Raw genomic sequence first — 24,821 nt, forward strand, 5'->3', positions numbered from 1 at the left:
GCATGTGTGATGTCCACATCTGCTTAGTTTAGGCATCATTTCTCCATAGTGCTATTAATATTTCTGAATCATTGTCACAGATCTTCAGAACATCCCATTGATAAGAACACTGCATTCTTTAATACAACAGTTTGCCACCTGCACCCAAATTTCTGACCAGGAGATAAGATGACTTGGGAGGTTTTGAAACAGGCAAGGCATAAGCTGCTTCTAAAAAACCATTGACTTCTCACTTGGGCGCATAGTATCTAGATGCATTTATGGAGATCTAGCTGTGCCCTGCTGGATGGCAACATCCAGTTTGAAACTGTGGTGTTCATGTTGTGCCCTCTCCTAGCTGTTTGCAGTTTTTTCAGCAGGATTTGGATCTACATTGGGTATGAACATAGTCATAGAATGTTTCTACATTTGTACAAGTAGATGCCACCAACTGTCCAGCACCAACCTGGAGGCAAAGACTGGTAACTACTTTATCCCTACAAGTCAAAATGTAGAACAAAAAGTATCAAGGTAGATCTGGAGCATATGGGCACATCACAGTGTTAAAGAGCAGTATCTGAAGAATAAGGCCAAAGACTCACAGAATACACCAGACCAAGGCAGTACTTAGTTATTCTAGAGATCCTGTACACCTCCCTTTGCCTATCAGACCACTGAAACAATGGACCATGGGGATTTCCCTGGCACTCTCTCATATGTGGAGAAGGAAAGACTGAAGCCTGGGCTACAGGAAGAACTTTTCTCCCAGGAATCGAGTTTACAAAGTTCTGATAACTTCTCAGACTACCCTGCAGGAAAGACGGCAGGTGAAATGATGAATCTCTAGGTGCAACCACACTTTGACCAGTGTTTCACAAATATTCCTGCCCCCTATTTAATCCTCTTCCTAATGTAGTCACGTTGAATAGAATCTCTGTTTCTTTTTTTAATGGGTGTTCTACTTTGCTTTGCTTTCTATTTGCTGTGATAAAACATTCTGACCAAAAGAAACTTGGGGAGGAAAGGATGTTTTGGCTCACGTTTCCCATCTTGCTCCATCACTGAAGAAAGCCAGGGCAAGAACTCAAGGCAGGAACCTGGAAGCAGGGACTGAGGCAGAGACCATAAGGAGCTTGCTTTTTTTTTTTTTTTTTTTTTTTTTTTTTTTTAAATACATCCTAGGATCACCTGACTCAGGGACAGCACCATCCACAGTGGGTTGGTCCCTCCGACACCAATCGTTAATCAAGAAAATGTCCCACAGACTTCCTACAGACCAATCTGATGGAGACATTTTCTCAAATTTAAGTTCCCATTTCCCAGAGGACCCTCAAGTGTGTGTCAAGTTGACAGAAAAACTAATCAGAGTAACTGGTCAATTAAAGATTGGTGGCCCAGCCTTATTGAATGGGATGCAAGAGCCCAAGCTCTATCTGGTAACAGGACTTTGCAGTCACAAGCTTTGGAAAGTATGATCGCTTTCCAGAGGACACCTCACCATAAATATTACTTAAATACTCACGTCCAACTTTCTGCTTGAACTAGAGCCTACTAGTTGGCGGCTCATTAGTTCAGCTCTCGACATGACACAGCCACTAAGATTCAAAGGTTTCCCAGACCTTCAGGGTTGGTCTTAGCTGTGGTCATCAGAAGGCTGTTTTGGAGCTGCCAAGGCTGAACCAAGGTCCATTTCGTTGTGCATTTGAGGAGACTCCAGAAACCTCTGCCAAAGGCAGAGATGGTGAGGAGGGCTGGTGTGGCCACAGGCTCATCCTCAGGGCGGGAGGCTCGGGGGGCCTGCGGTTTGGGGCTCCCAGCGGCCACCGCCAACTTTGGGCCAATCAGCGTGTCCCGGTGTCCCGGGCGCCCCGCCGCTCCGGCCGCGCCTGCCCCGGCCGGCCGAGGAGGGGCCGGGCGGCGGGGAGCCGAGCAGGGAGGTGGGGATTCTGGGAGCAGAGCTCATTTCCTCCTCCCGGCCGCCCCTGGCCCGCACCCCATCTCCACGTGCGGCGCCCGGGGCGCGCGGCCGAGCGGCGGAGGATGCTGGGCATGTACGTACCAGACAGGTTCGCCCTGAAGTCGTCCCGGGTCCAGGACGGGATGGGGCTCTACACGGCCCGCCGCGTGCGCAAGGTGGGTGAGCGGCCCGCGCAGGCCGCGCCACGTCCCAGGGCCTGCGGGGAGAGCGGGCCTGCAGGGAGCGGCCGTCCTGGCTGCCCACCGCCGCCGCGGGGGCGAGAGGCTCGCGTGGGCCGCCGTTTCCCCGGAGCCCGCGCCAGGCGGCCTCTGCCTTCAGAACAGTCGCGGTGGTCAGACCCTTCACTTCATGTGCAGATGAGCCCCGTGCAGTGCAGGCCCTGGAGCCTCGGAGAGGAGGCTTTTCGCACTGCCTCCCCTGGGGTGATGATCTGGATCTTCGGCCTATTTTCTTTGCGCTTTTGAATTATATTCTGGCGTTGGATCATCTTCCAGAACTGCAACAGGCGTGCGATCAGGGCAAGCGCAGGTTGCCCTGTCTGGGTGATGACGCACTACAGATGTTGCAGAGATGTAGAAGGCAGGATAGCAGAGCACTCCAAACCTTAAGTTACAGCCTTAGAACATGGTGGCCTGAGCTATGGTGGGCTAGCAGATGTGAAACCAACCAGGGCAGGCCGGGCAGAAGCATCCAGAGTAAGCAGAGCCAAGGTTCACCGAGCAGGGCCCATGCCTGGTACTTTGTCCATATATCTCATTGAACTTTACCAGCTCAACACTCTCTGGAGCCAACTCTTAGTTCTCATTTAACAGGTAAGCGGAGGAGTTCTAAAGTTAGACATCCTGCTGAGTTAATTTAGAATTAGGCCTCAAGCCCATGGTTTCTGAATAGAGTGTATGTTCTTTTTAGAACATTCTGTTATAGAACAGCATGCTTTCTAAGCCCTGCCCCTGACACCTTCACCAGCTTCTCCCCGCTGCCAGGCTTTGCTTTGATATTTGGAAAACAGAGGTTCAGAGGTTGGCTCTTGAGACCCCAGTTTCAGCCCCTGATGCTGAGTAAAGACAGTGCTGGGTTCACAACATAACCCACAAAGTTCCATAGCCCAAATGGAAAAAAAAAAAAAAACAACACCAAAAACACCCCACATATTAACATTTTATCGGTGGCTATGTGGGAGGATTTTCAAATGTAAACAAACAAAACACAGGAGTTGATACTTCGTTTAATTTAGTAATGAATTGGATAGATGTTGCCAAACGACCAAATGTTAAAATCAACAGTCTTTCAAAGCCAAATAAATACAGCCAACCCTCAAATGACTCCCTTGTACCACTGACATTCTACTTCTGTTTTAGTCTTCCAGCATGAAAAACTCCCCAATAGACTTTTCTTAAAAGTTTCTGGCAAAGGTATAATTAAGAACTGTTTTGTGCTCATGAATATTAGGACACCAACCATTTTGTTCAAAAGTAGGAATTGTCACATGAGCCTTTTTTAGTCATTGGGCTGTGCATTTTCTTTTGATGTTTTCCTGTGATGGTGTTGGGAACACTGCTTGGGGCGGGATGAAGTATCTGGAGTCATGATATCGCTGCATGGGTAGGCACTCACTCATCTTATGCTGCTAATGGAACTTTAACAGGAAACACGGATTTTTTTTTTTTTTTTTTTTTTAACCCAGATTACGTCTACCATGCTGACCATGCAGAACACTGCTTACAATAATATAGACTACTTTGGACAGAGTTGTTATTCCAAGATATTCAGTCACATGGTCATGGCTGGCTTCACGGATGCCTGTTAGTCGACTTTGGCTTTTTCCTCCACTAAAAACTGAAGCCACACAGCAGATTTTAGCTGAGCTGTAAGATCAAGCTGAATGTTCTACACGTCCTACCCATTTCACCATGTCTCAAATCTTTTTTCCAAGTCACCCATGTAAGACTTATCTGACTGTATTTCAAGAGGTCTAAGAAAATAATAGCTGTGATTGGAGCTGTGTTAAGAACCTCATTGAAAATGTTTTTCTAAACAGACTTTGGGATTTACCACTTTAGAGCGTGCGTTGACCATTACAGATGTTATATCATACTTTTATAGCGGGTGTGCTTGTATAATACTTCTGTTTCACAATGTAATTGAAATTCAAGTTATCTGTGGATTTAAAGTTCAGAGATTAGCCGGGTGGTGGTGGCACATGCCTTTAATCTCAGCACTCAGGAGGCAGAGCCAGGCAGATCTCTGTGAGTTCAAGGCCAGCCTGGTCTACAGAGCGAGATCCAGGATAGGAACCAAAACACAGAAACCCTGTCTCAAAAAACCAATAAATAAATAGATAAATTAATTAAAGTTCAGAGATTAGAGTCCAAAATAGGCTTGGGGAATCTTCCAAGAAATGCCCTATTTGTACATTCCACAGGTTTATTTGGGATTCCCTTTCCAAAGGGACCCCTTGCTTCTCTAGACTTACCTCTTTGTGAAGCATTTCCTTCCTTCATAACAACTAGTTGGAGTGGCAGTTCATCATGTCCTGGTTTGTCATGATACACCCCCTGCAAATGTACTTACTGCTCAGTGTTTTACTTTGTTTGCTGGTAGCATTGGTTCTTGATTGCTTAACATTTATGCATTAAAGCCTGGGTGTGTTCCTTTAACAAGGGGAAGAGAAAATGTGTTTTGGAGCAAGAGTAGGGAAGAGTAGATTCTAATAGGTTCCTAATAATGATGTTTTAAAGAACCTCATAGGTGCTCTAGTCAGTACATTATCATGGTAAAGGTGAGCACACTAGAGGCCCAGAGGTTTATAGCTGCCTCTCAGGTTTCCATTCTTCCCAAAGTATCGTGAACTCCCTGTCTTTCAGATGAAGTCAGACACTTATTTCTGATGAAAATATATTAATGAAAATAAGTTTAATGTCCAGATTATAAAAATTAGAATGAAAACTTAGAAAGTAAAGTTGAAAGTGTACAGTTTAGAAGAAAATAAAGGATCAAAATAAAAACCAACCAACCAACCAAACAAACAAACAACTTCAAAAGAGAAAAGAAAAGCTAGCAGAAGAAAGATTACCGCATTCATACAGGAAGACTAGATTTTGTATAATAATGTGTTTTGCTAAGAAGTTTAGAAGGTGACCCCTTTAGGACCAATGGGTTTTTATCCTAGGGCTGAAACTCTGGCAGTAGATGCTTATTTCATTTTCTGGTGGCTGATGGTAACTCACTAATCTGGAAACAGAATCACTGCAGTGACACTGTCTCCCTGTTTATACAGTCAGGTCTCACCATGGGGAGCCGTCAAGGCCTGTGTTTCTCACTCTTCTTATAGATTTTTAAATGTAGATCATAGATCCACTTAAACCGTTTTCCTAAACTTTGTGTTTGGCTTTTGAGATGATGGCAGCTACTGACAATTAAATGTTTTGTTTATAATTTAATATAGTTTAACTAATGAAGCATTTATGAAGCTGTTGCAAGGAACTATGCTTGTTACAGGAGACAGAGGTGAATGACAGAGATGGCAGTCAAGGATGCTTTTCTCGGTTCTTTCTTAGGCCATGCAGCAAAACCTTGCTTCATAGGCAACAGAACTGATGCTAAGGAAAGCTCTATCCACACTCACATGGTTCATCAGAATGTGAACTCAGGTCCTTCCACAGACAAGTTGGGCATTTCTAATGTAAAATTTGGAACATTCCAGAATTGGAGCATTTTGAGTCTATATGATACCAGAAATGGAACACACTACATGTAGCCAGGCATACTAATGATAGTATGAAATTACCTTTTGTGTAATTTCAGACAATGTGTTAAGTAAAGAGAATATAAATTCTCTGTTTAGACTTGGGTTTCATCTCCACATATTTATATACCTTTCTGTCTGTGTATCTACAGCTATATAATATCCTTCCCTCAAATCTGGAATATACAACACTTTTGGCTTTTTCATAGAGACCAGATTAGGAATAGTCAACTTGTACTGTTTCTATTAAAGAGGTGTTTTCCCTGTAATCGTAAAATATTAAGCTCACAAATGCAGATTCAAATATACTCAAACATAAATATTATTTTACAAAAAATAAGAAGGGAATATGTGCAGTCCTGAATATCTCTCATGTAGCAGTAGCCTGTAGATAATTTCTCTTATTTATCTACTTTGGCTCTTGTTATTATAGTTATTTTACCAGTGATCTTTTTTACTAGGCCATGTTAATTGTGTAAAATAATGGGTTTCATTGTGGTATTTTCATGCGTGGATGACATATACTTTGACCTCACTCACTTTCTTTGTCCTCTCTGGTCCCCCATCATCCCTCACTGATCTTCTTCATTTTCCTAAATAAATCTGCCTCTGCTTTGATGTCTTAGTATATATATATATATTTAAATCTAGATTTGGCATATGAGAAAAAAACATGTGATACTCATCTTCTGTCTTGGCTTGGTTCATGCAGCATGATGGTTTCCACTTCCATTGATTTGCCTACAGATTGTGTAATTTCAATGTGTGTGGCTGAGTGAAACACCATTGTGTGTGCATGTGTATATAACTAATTAATTAATATGCCACATTTTCATCTGTGTATCTGTTTATGGGTACCCAGACTGATGCCATATCTTGGCTACTGTGAACAACTCTTTTATGGTGATTGAATACATTCCATATTGCAGTTGTACCATACTATTTGTTTATTTCCTATTTACACACAGTCATTCAAACACTTTAGTCACACTATTGGCCAAGATCTGTACTAGACAGTTGGCTAGAATAGTAAAGAAAATGGATGTTCTGGCTCTTGTGGAGCTTGCATTATCTAGTAGTTAAATCATATACTGTATTAGAACATGATAAGTGCTATAGAAAAAAACAGTAGGAGTAGGGCTGGGTGTGGTTGGCTGGTGAAGAATGTTATAAATTAGGTTGCCTAGTTAATTTCCATTAAAGTGAGCAATGTTTTGAAGGATGGCAGGAAACCAGCGAAATATATTTCCAGGACTAGAACTTTCTGGCCAAGGGAACAAGCTAGTCCGAAGTCCAGAGCAAAAGTAGAATTCCTGATTCTTCACTTTTGCATTTTTTGTGTCTTCAAGGCCATTCCCCCATAGGTAACAATGCCATGTTTGATTGCCTATTTGGGATGGACTTTGGCCGATTTAAACCTTACCTTTTCAGTAGCTTTTGTATGTTGAAGCAGTGCTTTCTGGGAATCAGCAACCTCTTAGGTTTTTTCCTTTCACTAATTAGAGACTCATTGGATGGGGTCTTGCCCCGAGGCCATTTTTCCCTTTGTTCTAGTGCAGAGCAGGTCTCTCCTTAATGGTCCTAATCTCTTTTATCAATCACAGTCTCTTTTCCGGCACATGCCTTTGGGGCATCATTAATCTTCCTGGTGCTATTTTTCTCTCTAAACTGTATTTGGTATCCTTCTTCCCTATTTGCTCTTTTTCACTGTAGACTTGCATAAGCATGACCAGTAATAACCATGACACCGACTCATTTTCATACTGTCTTAAAATGCCTTCCACCAAAGAAATCCGTCCCTTCGAATTTAGCCCTGGGCAAGTTTTTAGGGCATTGGCAGAAAGCATTCATATTCTTTACTAAAATACCAGGAATGCCCTCCAGTCAAGTTGTTAATAATGTGTCCTCTGAAACTTCATGAACCAGGCCACTACTGGATGCATTACTCTAGTGCCACCATCTTCCTCTGTTATTAGAAGGTGTTAGTCTCTGATTACAGCATTCAACTGTAATCCATTTCTAAGTTCTAGAGTCTTTATCCTAGTTCATTTTAGTTAATGGACTTCTTGAAGGTTTTCTTATTAAACCATGTGTGCAATATTCCCTTTGAATCTGTGTATGAAAATTGCTCTCCTTACACCTTGAACTGTTTAAACGACTTTCAGAGGTTTTTTGTTTGTTTGTTTTTACATTTACTGAACATTTTCTCAAGGTCCCATTTGATTGTTTATATTGTTTGATGCTTTAGGTTTTACAGATAACATTCTAATTGAGCTGGAAATCTTGTCAGGTCTCTTGATTTATCTCTAAAGTTTAGAGAGTTTATTAGAGTTTGCCTGGGCTCTGATGCCACCTTGCACAGGAGTCAGTTACTCTCATGTCACCTAGCAAAAGGGTAAGTGATTCTGATGTCCGCTTAGCATGGGGGTGACTCTGATGTCATTGAACAGAGAAGTGAGTGCCTCCAAGGTCACCTAATACAAATTGAATGTCTCTGATGTCACCTAGCATGGGGGTATCTCACATCACCTAGCATGGAGGTGACTCTGATGTTAGGATACAAGAGCGAGTGTCTCTGAGATCACTTAGCTTGGCAGTGCCTCTGACATCACTTGGCATGAGAATGAATGAGGCCATTTCATCTACAGAGGCAGATTTATCTTCAGCTTTAGAAACCATCTTCCCAATTACTGCCTTTCAACCTACTTTTTAAATATCCTCTGAACTATATAGATTGGAGCTGTCCTTGAACTGTTCTCCAGAAATCTCATTTTTACCTCTCTTTGGTTTCCTTTGAGATATGTCTTTAATTTGATTCCCGTTTCTTCCTATGTTTCAATACATTTTCTAAAAATATCCAATTGTGAAATTATGTTTTTTAATTATTAAAAGTTTTCATTAATGGTGATGAGGAGATGACTAAGTGGGAAAAGTGCTAGAAGAATGGAATTCAGATATTTGGGACCAACAAAAAAGAGCTGGGGGCCTTTGCAGTTCACCTGCCATCCGGAGTTGGGGAGATCGGGGAAAGGGGATCCATGGAGCGAGCAGGTAGCAGGACTAGACAGGTTGGTGAGCTCTGTGTTCCCCAAGAGACCTTCACTAAATAAAATGGTAAACAATTGAGAAAGACACCTATTGTCAACCTCTGGCCTTCACAGACATGCACACAAACTTATGTGTGCTCTTACACAGGTACACTCACACGTGGGAATGTGCATACATCCATGCACCTACACTACAAACAAGTATTCATTCAAGTAAGTTTTTATTAAATAAATCTTTTGAGTTGCTGTATTTCAATGCCTCTGAGTTCCATTAGAAAATTCTTGTATTCTCTTTTTATTTACTATAATTAGTTTTCTTGTTTGCTGTGCTAGAATGGGGGCAAGACTTTGTGCATATGAAATAGGCCCTCTCTCACTAGCTGCATCTCCACCCCGTAGCGTTCCTGCGACTGAGGATTCCATCTGCCAGAGGAGTTAGTTTGCTTGTCTTTCTTTTTTTAACTCCATGAGTTGGGTCTCATTTTTTCACTTTGATCTCACTCCCTCTGTCAGGTGGACCCTGTTCGTTTAGGCCGCTTTTGTGGCCTAGTCAATGCTGCAGGTGGCAGTAGGCTATTAGGTCCCATCAATCAACTCTCTGGCCTCCATGCACTTTTCTGCACTCAAGGGCAGATGCCTTCCCCATGTCTGACTTCGGAGCTCTCCACACAACTCTCTAGTTTTCAGTGACTGGCCCTTTGCACTACCTCTCTTCTTGCCTGTTAGCCTCATTCTGGTTCTTTCCGACTTCAGTCCTCACTGTTCCACAGTTGCTCCCAGATGCTAATAGCAGTTGTTTTGCTGAGAAAATCAAGTCTGAAAGGAAGTGGAATGGAAAGGAAATACGCTGCTTTCTGTTATATTATGATTCTATTTATGCCTATGTCCATGTCTGTCTGTCTATGTTTGTATCTATCATCCTGTATACATTGCCTCCACCGTTCCTTCCTCACAACTCTGTACTGCTTCTTCCACGTGTATTTTATGTGACACATTTACATTGCAGAATGAAGAGTTATGGGTACCATTGCATTTCTTCCCCTGACACCTGCATAGCAACTGTGAATAGTAGACATGCCTAGATTCTAGATGGGGAGAAATAGAGAGTGACAGAGGCATCGGATATACTTTGTAGTTGACTTCAGTTCAATTAAGGACTTCTGAGTTAGTCCCACATGATGTCTTCACTTAGGTCATTAGTTCTCTTGTCCAGGTAAATATAGTTTTTTACCTGGTTACAGTAATAATATTCATAACAAGACCAAAGTTATAATAGTAAAGTGAATGATATGGGGAACAGTTAAACTCTGCTTTAACATTCACATCTAGGAAAGAAGGCTGGGTGATCTTCCCATGGAACTCTTTAGAAACACATTTAGAACACATTTAATGTACTGGTGAAGTCCTAATTGTATTATAAAAGCATATTCCTGCACAGTACTGTAACAGTGAGACATAATCATGTTCTAAAGGAGATGCTAAACCCCTGTGAAAAAACTATCATTATTTCAAATACACATGCTTCAACTTCAGATTTGTTCTGAAGTCATAATTTATGTCTTCTCCACATGTGTTTACTTGTGAACTAAATAACACACAGTGCTTCAAATATTATTTTAATGTTTGACAAAACAGTAATTTCCCAGTGTCTTTTGACACCAGCCCATAGTCACTTTACTCCAGTTGCCTCTAATTTTTTTTTTTTTTTTTTTTAGGATGAAAAGCCTAGGTTCCAACTCCAAAAAGCTGGGCTTGGCCCACTACCCACAATACATGAAATTACAGAGGCATAATGGAAAAAAGAAAAGAGAGAAAATTGGCCACATTAGAAAGAGGAAGGAATAAGGGGGTGTAAATGACCCAAGTCTGTCTCAGGGTGCTGTCATGGGGTCTAGGTTTAAGCTGAGGGCAGGAAGCATGCATAATGGCACCATCTCAGTGAGGTGGGGTCCCAAAATTGTTATGCTCTAGGTCTAGTCTGTCCTGCAAGGTGGGCTGATAGATTGTTACCTTGTTTATGTGTTAATCCCTGAGGGTGCCACATCACCCCGACACAGGTTTTCCTCTTCCTGGAGTCGAAGGTGAGTTGAGACAAAGGTTAAGAATAATAATTTCCCTCTGTGCTGTTTGCCAAAGGGACAGAGAAGCTGGGCTTTCTTTATGGTTTTAGTTATCTTGTAAACCCAAGAGAGGAACAGTACTTTTTAGCAAAAACAGCTTCTCAGTGCCTGCTTCAATACTATGATGGTTATATCTGTCAAAACCCTTTAACAGGCACCCCCTCTGTAACAGTGGCTTTCAAAGGAGATGGGGCCTGTTTGCAGAGTATCCTACATCTGGATTTATCTGGTTACTTTCCCAGAATTTAACTAGTTTATTGTTGCTATTTCCTTTAACTTGGAAATTCTGTAAATAGTTTTTGTCATGAATACACCATGTAGTAACACTATGTGATGGCTATTATTGGTTTTCAACTGACTTCATCTGAAATGAACTAAACCCAAGGGGCTGGGTACCATGAGAGAGTTTTCTTAATTAAAACAGTGAGGTGGGAGGATCCATCTCTAATCTGGTCCACACCTTATGGTGGCAGCCTATATAAAGGACATCCATGAAAGAAGGACATTTTTGCTCTGTGTCTGCTTGTCTTCTTTCTCACTTGCAAATCCATTCCTTCCCTGGCAACAGAGCTTTCTACTTTGGGATTCTAGTGTACACTTAAGACCAGCTGAGCATCCAGCCTTGTGGACTGAAAAACTATTGGATTCTTGGACTTCTGTTGGTAGACAGCCATTGTTGGACTGAGTGGACCATAGCCTGTAAGTCATACATACATACATATGAATATATATATATATATTCTCTTTATATATAATATATATTCAAATAAATTTTTATATTCATATGCGCGCATGCGCACACACACCCACACACACCCACACACATTTTATTTTATCTGTTCTACTCTTCTAGAGAATCTGACTAATTGTATTCTGGTTTACTTCATTTTATAGTACAGCAAGGGGCATGCGACTGACTTTTTCTCTTCTCTGATGTGTCTGGGATGGTATTCATTGCTGCTCTAATGATCCTGATGAGGGCTATTATTGAAGATGCAGGACAATATTCTGGATGCCTTCCCTTGACTAATTTTAATAAATTGTTCTCTCATTATGGTGGATAAATTATTTTCTTTCATTTTCTTAAAACCATAGTTTGTGTGTGTTTTATTTATCTTTTTGATCACTTTTGTTTCCAAATTATTCTAAATTTGGCTGGAGGAGGCTCTTTAGCAGAACTGTAGAGCTGGAAGAATCAGCTATTCCAAGTCCCTATTTAGTGGAAGAAGAAAGTGAGGCTCAACTGTTTGGGACACATTATCATTGCTAATTAACAGTAGGTCAAGGCCTAGAATCCACACGTTGTGAGGCCTCACCTGTGGTGACCCCTACAATTCCAAAAGAGGCAGCAGGAAACCTTGGCTTTCAACCCCTTCCTAATAATACTGGAAGTCAGAGAATGTGGACCAAGTTTTGCCACTATACTTACTAAAAGTCACTACAGAGATGCATAGGTGGTTAAAGTCGCTGTCTGCTCTTGGAGAGGATCAGGTTCAGGTAGGTCCCAGTACATGGTGGCTTACAACCTTCTAATTCCAGATCCAGGATATCTGACACTCCTTCCTGAACTTGCAGGCACCAAGCATGCATGTAGTGTACATACATACACACAACCAAAATATTATACATATAAAATAAATCTTTTAAAAATAAAAGTCACTGTTGGTTCATAAATTGAGGGAGGGATCCATTATGTACTTGGTTAGGAACAACTCTGAATGAAAAAAAGCCATTATAGCCTAAGTATGTGATCAGCCTCAGAGGGGAGTTTGACACCCCCAGTTTGGTGTGTTTATCTAGAATCTGTAGCAGGAATCTTAAAAGTTCTTATTAATAAAATCAAACCCGAGGCCAGTTATTGGGGTCCATGCTGATAGATCAGAGAGACAGAACAAACCACAGCTATCTCACCTCACCAGTTCCTCAGCTGGTCTTGTTTCTTCAGACTGGAGGCCTCTGAGACCTCATCCGGAATGGGTCTCAGCTGAATTACTGCTCAAAAGCCTGAATGCTTAACCAGCCAAAATCTTAACCAGCCAAATGCCTCTAGTTTCTGGTCCTCACGCCTTATATATCTTTTTGTTTTCTACACCACTCCTGGATTAAAGGCTGGCTTTCTGGATTAAAGGCGTGAGTCACCATGCTTGGCTATTTCCAATGTGGCCTTGAACTCACAGAGATCCAGAGGGATTTCTATCTCTGGAATGCTAGGATTAAAGGTGTGAGTGCCACCATTTTCTAGCCTTTGTATCTAGTGGCTGTCTGTTCTCTGACCCCAGATAAATTTATTAGAATACACAATACCACCACAAGAATCTGTTCTGGGATCACATTTTATATGACCTATACAGCTTTGAAAACTCAGCATTCCTTGCCAAAAATTCCACATACACATTTGAGTTACATGCTTTTCTTAAACTACAGCAGATATTAAAGCTTATTGCTCCCACTGTGGTGCAGCAGTCTTTAATAGTATCTTAGTTGGGGTTACTATGGCTGTGATAAAACACCATGACCAAAAGCAAGTTGGGGAGGAAATACTTGGCTTACACTTCCACATCTTAATCCATCAATGAAGGAAGGCAGGACAGGAACTCCTAACAGGGCAGAAACCTGAAGGCAGGAGCTGATGGAGAGGCCATACAAGAATGTTGCTTGCTGTCTTGCTTGCTAAGCTGGCTCAGTGTGCTTTCTTAGGGAACCTAGGACCATCAGCCCAGGGGTGACCCCACCCACAATGGGCTGGGCCCTTCCCCATCAATTACTAATTAAGAAAATGCCCTACAGGCTTGTTTGCAGCCCAACCATATGAAGGCATTTTTTGAATTGTGGTTTCTTCTCAGAGTTCTATCGCTTGTGTCAAGTTGACCTAAAACTAGCCAGCACAGTAGTACTGGAGGCTCCTTACACTTGACTCTGCCCCTTCCAGTTCAGCTCCTACCTCCCTCCAGTTATCTCATATTCACAGTGCTGCCCAGGATGGAAGTAGTCAAGGGAAGGAGCTGTAAGATAGCTAGAAGCAAGGAATTTTAGGGAGTGTTTCACAAAGACGACATCTTGCACTGAAGGTGATGATGGTCATGTAGGAACAGCTGAACAACAAGAAAATAGAACTGGTGGGGATCCAGCTCAGACATCAACTCTCCTGGCACCAGAACTTAAGATTTTCCGAGTTTTGTCTCTAAGACTGGAAAAAACAAAGGAAAGAAAATGGTAGATCAATAGCATTTCTGCTCTAAATGAGATCTGTAGGCCTTCTAATTTGAAAACTAAAACCAATGATGACCAAGTTTGTTAAAAATGTTTTGAAGGCTTTAAGATGACTGCTTGAAATATGGGAATCCCTTTCATATCATTAATTATTAACTGTAAATGTTTACAATAATGATACACATTTGCATAATTCACTTGTGATGAGTCGTATGAAAATGGTCTTTTTTTGTAGGTTGAAAATGGTCCAATGTTGGCAATTTCATGGGATTTAACTCAAAGGAAAAACAATTACATCTGTGTGTTTTGTGCCCTTGATTTTTCTTTTGTAAATAAGCTTTCAACCTGATTTAAAGCCTCAGATGTTGGAAAGGCTTCTACTTAAGTTAGACTCCACAGGAAGTGGTTAGTGACTGAAAAATCAGTTTTAAGGAAATGCTGTTTGTATAGTGGAGACAGCAGTGAATACAGGCTGCAGAAGAGTGGGACGTTCCGTAGAGCCTTGACTGAGGGTTCTGTTCAGAGTGAGAGCAGTTGCAGAGAGAGCAGACTACATCTAAAGCCAAATGTTCTATTGTAAATATCTGCAGCATTTCTACCATAAAGATAGACAGTTCAGAGATGCTGCTGCACGTTTTCATAATCTTACAGCTAACACACTTGCTTGTCTAATCACTATGATGAACTCACTAGAGTGCTTGTGAAAAGGTACATTTGAACCAACAGTTTAAAGAGACTAGTCACTGTTAGTTGGCTTCCGTCTGGGGCCATGACCACTCATCACATTGCAGGCCATATGGCCAGAATGCCAAAGGGAGGAGTCGTCAAGGACACACTCAAATAATGCAAAGACCTTTTATGGGGTACCATCTTTCTTAAAGTTTTCTTTACTGTGATACTGGAGACCAAGCCTTTCTTATGAGAACACTTGGAGACCATTGGAAATCTAAACTATAGAATCTTAGCAACCTGCATCCTGAAGTTTCTGTTTACCCTCATCCCAGTGTATTTATTTGGTTTCTCATCCCTTCTTCAGTCCTTTGCACATAATTAAATGAACAAATTGTTATTTTCCTTTTCACCTGTACTGGGAAGAGGAACTGATTGATTGGCTTGTGTGGACCCATGGTACTGAGAGTATATGCTGAGAGCTTTCAGGAGCAGATTCAGGTTGCCCAAGATAGCATGTGCATTCCATTGTGAAATGAGTTTGATGAGGATTTTGTCATTATACATCAGAATAAAGGCATAAGCCAAGAAGCTTTTCCAGTTCATTGGTGGGAACATCAGATGGGCCAGTTACAGCAAGGTGGAACCCTCTGCTATAGACTCAGATGCTGATGATATTTATGTTCTGGGTTAGTGGAAGCTAGTCACCTGCAGAGTAAATACGTTCAAACAGGTTTCACCTGATTGTCATATGGATGTTAGGTTAGATGCAGAGGTGGGCAAGGTGTGGGTATTGAGGGAGCTAAAGACAGTGCAAGATAATTTGGCTCTAGAGCTATGGCATTCCAGCTCTCCACCTTCAGGAAGTTCTAATCAATCATGCAGCCTTGTAGAGCCATTAATAAAGGGTTGGCTTTTACTTTCCTGGGGGCTTGAGTTCACATTACCTTTTGCAAAATTTGATAAAGGTTAAATACATGATAGAGTGGCCTGAAAGTTGACCCTACCCACTAGTGACATATCCTAAAACTTGTTACAAAAGCACCTTATTTTTCCATCTGTTTTTAGGTTGGTCTTAACCTTGTGATACCCAGGTTCTTCAACTCAACAATCTTGAGTACTGAGTGTCTGCTTTGAGGAGGCAGGACCTTGCAGACCTGCTGGGCAGTGGGTGATGGAGTAGCCAATGTTGGGGCTCTCTGCAGATGCCTTTGGCTTTTATTAGCTAATAGAGTGCTGTGAGATTTTTTTTTTTTTTGGTTTTTCGAGACAGGGTTTCTCTGTGTAGCTTTGTGCCTCTCCTGGAACTCACTTGGTAGCCCAGGCTGGCCTCAAACTCACAGAGATCCACCTGGCTCTGCCTCCCGAGTGCTGGGATTAAAGGCGTGCGCCACCACCGCCCGGCTTTTTTTTTTTTTTTTTTTTAAGATTTATTTATTTATTATGTATACAGAGTTCTGCCTGCATGTGTCCCTGCAGGCCAGAAGAGGGCACCAGATCTCATTATAGATGGTTGTGAGCCACCATGTGGTTGCTGGGAATTGAACTCAGGACCTCTGGAAGTGCAGTCAATGCTCTTAATCACTGAACCATCTCTCCAGCTCGAGATGTTGTTCTGTATGCTGTAAATATGTGTTGCTCTGATTGGTTGATAACTAAAATGCTGATTGGCCAGTAGCCAGGCAGGAAGTATAGGTGGGGTGAGCAGATGAGGAGAATTCTGGGAAGAGGAAGGGCTCAGTCAGGAGTCACCAGCTGACACAAAGGAAGCAAGATGTCAAGGCAGAACTGAGAAAAGGTACTAAGCCATGTGGCTAAACATAGATAAGAATTATGGGTTAATTTAAGTGTAAGAGCTAGTCAGTAATAAGCCTGAGCTAATGGCCAAGTAGTTATAGTTAATATCAGTTTCTGAGTGATTATTTTATAAGCAGGCCATGGGACTGCAGGGGCCTGGTGGGACTGGAGAAACCTCCAACTACAGTAGAGTGTAATCATGCTACTTAAAGTCTAAGCCTTGGTGTTTGTATCTTTTCCAGAGGGGAGTTTCCACTCAGCTTTGCTAGTGTTCATTCCCTCACACAGGTCTCATTTCTTCTGAAGTGTTTGTTTGCCTGTCATCAAATACTGGTTTAGTTTCATCTTGAGATGCAATCTTGCTATATAGTCTGGTTGGTTTGTAGCTCAGTGTGTAAACCTAGGTTGGACTTGAACTTGGGGCATTCCTCCTTCCACTGTCTCCTGAGAGCCAGTGCTCAGATAACAGACAAGCACCATCATGCCTGGCCAGAGGAATGGTTAGTTTTTGAGGAAAACATTTTTGGAGTTATGTGTCTGTCTGAAGGATGCATGAGGTGGAGTGTCTCATTTCAGCATGAAGTGAACCAGAAGGAATGCACAGACTTCTACATCTCCAAAATGTGTTCTCCAAGGATCAGATTATGTCCTTTGGGCTGCTGCATTCAGCAGTCTCTGAGCTTCCTCAGTCTTTTTAAAGGTTATTTAGAATACTAGATTTGAAAACTCTGTATATGTTTTTCATCCTAAGGTAAACATTGAAGGAACAGTCTTGTACTGATGAAACAGTATAGTGGGAAAGGGTTCTTGGTGCCAGGTTTGATAATCTGAGTTCAGTCCTCGGGAACCACATGATAGAAGGAAAGTAGTGTTCTGACCTCCACTTGCATCTTGTGGTGCACACATGTGTGTGTAAAGTAAGTAAGTAAATAAGTAAATGAAACTTTAAAGAATGACAAGAGGAACAGTCTTGGCTCTGCCACTGTTTACAGCTCCCAAAGACCTCTCTTCTTCATCTGTAAGTTGAGGGCTGGGTTTGTCATTGTAGTTCTTCTTAGCTGTGTTAAGTTTTACTATTCCCAGCTTTTTATTGCTTATTAAATAATTTCTATTTCTTTAGACGTTTGAGTTGTAGTTATTTTTCCCATTAGCAAAATTAATCAATATTCCTCCTTTTGGTTTTGATCCTTTTACATATCTCTACTCTTGACAAAGGGAAGGTGCTCCTAGAAAATATTTTCAGGTAGATTGGAAGAAAGCCTACCACAGCTTGAGTGACTGTTGGCTCTCTGCATATCCAGACACAGAATTTCTGATAAATGGAACCCATTAGTGCTGTCTCCTCAGGCTCTGCTTTGATACAAGTACCAGGGCTAGGGGTGTACTGTGGATGAAACCCAGGTGAAGTCCTTTGCACTGTCTAAAAGTTGATTTGGAGGCCCACATGTGTAACTCCACCACAAGAGTATCAGAGAAAGAGGTTAAGAGTCTCAGCTCAGCTTCATCTTCAGCTACACGTGGAGATGAAGGCCAGCCTGGGGTATGCAGGACCACAGTTCAAAACACACAAACATAAACAAGCGGACATAGAGTTGTTGGAGACCAGCCTGGAGAACATGAGACCATGCCTCAACACACACATACACAAACATGAATAAATAGATATGTGGAGTTGGAAACCAGCTTTGGGTACATGAGGCCACATCTCAAAACACATGCACACACATGAATAAATAGAATTGTCCCTTTCCTATTACATATGGCTTCATAAGTACCCACACATTTAGAGAAAATGCCTCACAACTGACACAGCAAAGTCTACACTTCACAGTTACACACTCAGAGTCTGCATCTCACAGTTGACAGTCTCAGAGTCTATACCTCACAGTTGATACACTCAGAGCCTACATCTCACAGTTGACACACTCAGAGTCTACACCTAACAGTTAATACACTCAGAATCTACACCTCACAATTGACACACTCAGAGTCTGCACCTCACAGTTGATAGACCAGGGAGTCATCTTTACCCACTTGATCTTTTGCTCATGGTTTACAGGGCCTTTCCCTGTGCTTCTTACCAAGACACCTGTCAGAATTCTGTCCCCTACACTCGTTTCCCAGATACTGATTTTTAACAAAGTATAGCATTCAGTACTCGAAACAACAGCCCTGATGATTCTTATGTGCTTCAAAGCACACATTTTGAGACTCCCTATGTAAAGTATGACTACCAGGCTGCTGGAAAGATTGGCAGGCAAATTTAAATTTTATTTATGAACTGCCTTTTTCTGAGAACGGTAAGCATACTTCTTTCTTGTGCAAAATAGGGATGGATTTATGATCTTTATGGAAACCAGGTGATGTTCTGGCTGGTGGGCTTGTCTCTCAAGTCGGGAAAACTCATGCTTTTCATTTTAACCCCCCTGCCGGAGGCTGTGAGGAAGATGGAAGCATAGAGCATGGTCTTCAGAGCTTGTCAGAATTTGAAAGTGGAGCAGTTTAACCCTTTTATGTTGGCTTCTGTGTTGTGGGTTGAAGCTTTTAGACTAAAACAGACTAATATGGATTAAAAAAAATGGAAACATTTTGTATTAATTTTGCCTTTTGTATTAATAGTTAATATTTTAAAAAATGAAGATGTGATTTAAAAAGATTCCAAAAGATAAACTAGTTTATTTTAGTAGCTGATTATTACATTGATGCCTTTTCAACATAATTATTGCTATGTAGGGTGAAAAATTTGGACCCTTTGCTGGAGAGAAGCGAATGCCTGAAGACTTGGATGAAAATATGGACTACCGACTCATGTGGGAGGTAAGGTACAGCTGTTAAACATCAGAGATGTGTTCCTTTTTGTATGATACTATAGTATGATAGTGAAGTAAGGCCATCGAATCAATACTGCTCCCAGCTGAGTTTTAGGTACTGAAATGTCTTTGTGTGTGTGTGTGTGTGTGTGTGTGTGTGTGTGTGTGTGTGTGTGTGTGTACATGTGAGTGCAGGTGGCTGTAGACTTCAGAAGAGGATGTTAGATCCCCTGGAGCCAGAGTTACACATGGTTATAAACAGCCTGACCCCTGGCAGTGCAGCATGGGCTCTTAGGCATGGAACCATCTTTCCAGACTTGGAATGTCTTTGTTTTGAAGGTCAGCATTAAAAATATTAGACTGCTGCAATAGTCTACTAGACAATTCTTTTAGAGCTCCAAAATTTAACTATTGTCACCAGAAACGATATTTTCTATGGTTAAAGGTGTTTAGATTTCAAAGTAAACGTGCACTGAATTTAGAATTGGATTTTGTAAATGAAATTGTGCTTTACTTTTAATCTTTATTTTCCTATTGCAGTTCTAACTTTATGGAAGTGACTTTGCATTCCTGTTCAGTCCACACTTCACACTTAAGCTATACTTACCTTTAGGATGCGCATGTAAAGAACTAGGATGTTGTAAACTGTCTTTACCATAGGAGGTTTCTCTTCTGTGGGATTTGCATATGTGAGTGTGTGTTTTATTTATCATGCAAATTTCATATACTAGTTTCAATTACTTTTTGTCTTCTAGTTATTAGAAGAAGGGCCTAAGGATCAGAACTAGGGAAGCAGAGGCTTGGAGATAGTTGAAAGGGCAATTGGAAGACCTCAGCAGCAAGAATTCTTTTAGTGGGCAAGAGCTAAGGCATGTGTAGATGGGTTGAAAGGTAGAGGTTGTTAGTCAGAAGATGTGTTTTTGTTTTGTATTGGTTTGCTTTTGAGATAGGATCTCATGCATCTAAAGCTGACTTGGAACATATAAAGAGAGATGTGTTTCAACCATGCAGTTGTGGGATCAGAAATGTGTAGGTGTTGTGTTGTTTGAATGAGAATGACCCCCATTGGATCAGATGTTTGAAGGCTTGGTTCCCAGTTGGTGCCACTTTTTGAGTAGGTTTAGGAGGTGTGGCAATGCTGGAGGAAGTGTGTCACATGGGGTGGAATTTGAGGTTTCAAAAGCCATGTACTATTTCCTGTTGACTCTCTGCTTCCCACTTGTTGTACAAGATGTGAGCTCTCAGTTGTTCCTGTTACCATGTCTGCCATCTCCTGCCCCAATTCCCTGCCATGATGGGCAGACTCTTTTCCCTCTGGAACTGCAAGCCTTCCTAAACCCTTCGTCAGTTGCCTTGGTCATGGTGTTACATCACAACAATAGAAAGTAACTAACAGAAGGTGAGACTCACAGGCTGCGGACTTGAAGGAAGGCTAGTGCTTGTCTTTAGGCAGATCTGCTTTGGAAACCTGATGATATTCTTCTCTTAAAACAATGGACCCGTAGAGTGAGTGTCCCACATATGGAGGTGGGTAATCTTTTTTGACTTAAAGTGACATACTGTGCAGAATATCAAGGGTAGTGTTTGGTTCATTCACGTAGTACTACAGCTTCACTAGTTGACATATAAATTCATCAAAGCATGTTGTCTGCAAGCAAAGCACACCTATGTTCATCCTACTGTTATTGACAATGTTGGTGAGTTGTGCAGTTGTGTGAAAAAGGATTCTGTTGGTAGCAGTAAGTTTGCTGCCTTAATTTTAAATGCCCTTTTTTGTCCTGTCCCAGTTAAGTTGTTGGTGTGAAAAATGTGCAGTTGGGTTCCAGAGGGTGCTGGGGATCAGTTCCCCTGTGGTTTTTCCTGTTTGGAAAAGTGGCGGCTTGCCTGTGGATACAGAGTAATCATTCCTTGACTCCTGCTGTTAGAGGGGTATATAAACCCATGTTGGTACAAATAAAGAGAGCTGCTTCCCTGACGAACTGAAACTGGGTGTCTAGAGTGCTGTTTAACCTTGGCGTCCCTCGCCAGATTTCATGCTCTGGCTATGCGGGCCGCAGCAGGATTCCAAAAGGTTTTTTGCAACACAAAGGTCAGCAGCAGGAACTAGCAACAGCCTACACTGTCATCCAAGTGGAAAATGTTATTGATACTGCCTTAATTTAACAGACAGTTTTAATTGCTTATTTTTATGAACCTAAAATGTTTTTATGGCCTCCACCATGTTTTCAAAGGGTTTCCATAAGCAGTTCATTCTCTTGCTATAGGATTTTGAGAAATCAAATGTTATGTGACAAAGGAACACCTCCTCCCCAAGAAAAACCTCACAAATTCTTAAAAAGTAGCAATATTTAACAATTTGCTAATGGCTTTTGATATTTGTTGTCTCAAGATACAACCTAGGATTTGCCCATTGCTTCCGAGCACTTCATAGACCTTCAGCTTTTTCCTGTACTGGCAACCAGGATTTAAACGTCTTTCTGTTCTTAGTGCTTCTTGGTAGCTTCTGATTTTTACTCTTGTTTTAAGTAAAGTATCTCCCCAGAAGAATGTTGCATTCCTCGGGCTCTGGGCCAGCTGTGGGACCTGAGGGTGGAGCCAGTGCTTGACCGCTTGAACCATTTGGTGGATGTGCCCAGCTCTCTGCATTGTAGTCTTTTTCGGCCCTTAATTAGGGGTCTCTTTGCCAGGTGGTTTAGAGTTCGAACTACACTTCCTTTCATTTTATTTTCTTGGACTCATCCTTAAGACTAATATACTTCATGTGCCAAAACTGTCTGTGGCGCTTTGCTTTCAATCTCCACCACCCATTCTTGTGATGCCTTTTTAGGTATTTCCCACCACAGGTCAGTCACCTCTCTCTAGCACATCCCTTGACACGGTGTGTGCACTTCACTTTCCACCTGCCCTTGACCGCTATGCAGATATTCTGAAGGAAGCATTGCAAGTGTCTACCGTGTGAATCTTCCAAGTAGCTCAGATCTGCTGGCCATGGGGTTCCCCTTCCTTTCCCAAAAGACATCTGGCCTTGCTTGCAGGAGTTTGGTGTCAAAACTACCGTGTGGAGTCCTTAAACTTTCTATCTTGTTCTGACTTTTCCAGTAGTGCCATTTACTCTCAAGCTTTGCATCCGTGCAGAGCTCGCAGAGTCTCAGTGTCCGCTGTGCTCTTTCTACCCCTCTCCACTCTCTGCCCCACTCATGCTGTGCTCATGTTCGCCCCTCAGCCTTTAGACAGCTTACAGTACAGTTGAGTGTCCAGTGTCGATACCTTATGCACAGAGCGATGTAACCTTGGTCAGTAACCTTGGGCGGGCCCTCTAGGGAAGGAATATTTTCATTGTGCAGCCATTTAAAAACTCACATTCAGATTTTCCAAGAATCAAATAAAAACTGGTCAAGTGAAATATCCACATTCTGAGGGTTATTTTATAGGAAAAAAACTCTTTTGCTTAGACTCAGTTCCATTTTTTGTTATTATATTATCTATCATACTTAATAAATGTGTCAATCCAAGAAACACTAGAAACAAAGAAAACAGACCTTAAACTTTGATTTTGAAAAAGTGGCTCTCTTTTATGAGGATTCCAGTTATAAAGCAGTTTAGCTACAAAGTGCTATGAAGCAGTATGTTTTACCTGTGGGAGACTGAGTAACCAGAGGTGGAGGACAGAAATCCTGCCTCCTGCCAGCAGTCCCACCAAGCTAACCAGGCCTTGCATCCCTAGACGCTAATTACAGAGGCGAGTATAGGTGAAAAGCAGAGGGAGAAGATTTCATCCACATGTTGGGAAAAAGGAGATAGAAAGGGATTCCAAGACCATGAGTTCATTTTCCTTTTACTGATAGAAACTTTAGATTTAGACAGAGGAAGAGTAGGGGCAGTAGCAAGAAGTACCTGTAGGTAAGCAGTCTTGGTCATGGTGTGGTTTTGCCCACCATTGTCTCAGCTCAGGTCCTGCAAGGTGGTCCAGTAAATTGTTCAACTGTCAATCATGTCATCCCTAAGAGAACCCATTCTGTGACTCTGATCTACTGGAGCATGCAGTCTGCCTACCATAGATAATTGTTGTCATCTTGAGGTGGTCTGTTCCTGGCATCAAAGACGTCTGTGGGTTTACCACACTGTGCCTTCAGCCTAAAATGGAAGAGACAGGTTAGGTAGACAGTCACACTAGTGATTTTCATGACCATGCAGGGTCAAAGAGAAAGAGCCGATAAAATGGAGGCAGGAGTGGCAGGTTGTCATTGTGTTTGGTTACCTGTGGGTCTAAGTAAGGACACTTAAAATTGGACATTCGCTTATTTTCCTAAATCCATTGCCTGGAAGAGCAGTGAGGAAAACCTTCCTTTTCTTCAGCCCAAGATCATTGAAATTGCTAGAGTCATTAATCATTACTGCCTCCACCACCCATATGTTATAAAATGCAGCATGCTATATTGCTTTAATTTTACTTATTTTAGTCTGCAGAAAAGAAGTCAATATTATTTTATTATTTATTATTATAATTAAGTAAATAATGTTTTCAAAATGTTCTTGTCCAAATATTTGAGGTTTGTGGGTATTTTTGTATTGATTGCTGATTTCCTATCATTATGGCATTGTTTTAGAATAATGGTACTCACCTGGTGGTGTGAGCTTTGTGGAATAACTGATGGTCTTCCTACTAATAACAGTTAGTATAGACTGCTTTTTGAACTTCATTCTCAGCCTATGGTTAGCACATTTCTTCCCAGTTCGGGTGTTCCCTACTTGGTAACTTCTCTGTCGTTGGTTTTACTCCATGAAGAGCACACAGGAGCCAGATGAAGAGGAAAATCCTCTACGTTATTAATGAGTAAGTAATAACTTTTAAGTATGTGGCTCCGGAAAAGTTTACTTAGAGCATATGACTGAGAGCCCGGTTCAGGGTGGGAATGCTATACTCTTTCTTACATCTTGATCTTAGAACCACCTGTGGCAAGAGTTAAGTCTGCAGAGTGGATTCTGAACGTGTTTCCTAACCATCTTCTTGGAGACTCAGTTGTAGGCTATAACTTGATGGAGGGCATCAAAAGAAGGGAGGAAGGTCTGCTGTTGTGCCCCTTACTCTTGAGGAACTGCACTCAGGTAAAGCCACTTCCTTGACTGTGCCTCAGAAAAGAAGTTCAAGACATAGGGAAGCCTCAGAGAGTTTATCAAGATAAAGGAGAGTACATACTTGACACTGAATCATGGGCATTCAGACAAAGGACATTCTTAATTGCCTCCGTAGATGTGTGGCTTTTAAAGGTATGTTGTTCGAAGGATGAGATTTGCAACAGGTTTAAAGATTAATTAAGCAAGTGTTAAAAGTAAGTAAAAAAAATACAAGTGGGTTTACTTGCCTGGAAGAACAGTGAGGAAGATCATTCTTAAGGAATTCTTGTGCATGAAATGGTTTCATGGTTTTATGAGGTGCTTTCATTAGCTTTAGGGATGAGAGAGGAC

At 41.7% G+C, this 24,821-nt stretch overlaps 1 protein-coding gene across 1 annotated transcript in view; it reads left to right on the forward strand.

The window, feature by feature from the left end:
• Positions 1–1,926: 1,926 nt before the first annotated feature.
• Prdm5 (PR/SET domain 5) overlaps positions 1,927–24,821 on the forward strand; it is a 178,413-nt gene continuing 155,518 nt past the window's right edge. Inside the window, 2 exon segments of the mRNA XM_028880762.2 lie at positions 1,927–2,112; positions 19,279–19,362. Coding sequence (XP_028736595.1) covers positions 2,020–2,112; positions 19,279–19,362 — 177 coding nt within the window. The 5' untranslated portion in view covers positions 1,927–2,019.

The sequence above is a fragment of the Peromyscus leucopus genome, chromosome 3 (genome assembly GCF_004664715.2).
Source record: "Peromyscus leucopus breed LL Stock chromosome 3, UCI_PerLeu_2.1, whole genome shotgun sequence".
Taxonomy (NCBI): domain Eukaryota; kingdom Metazoa; phylum Chordata; class Mammalia; order Rodentia; family Cricetidae; genus Peromyscus; species Peromyscus leucopus.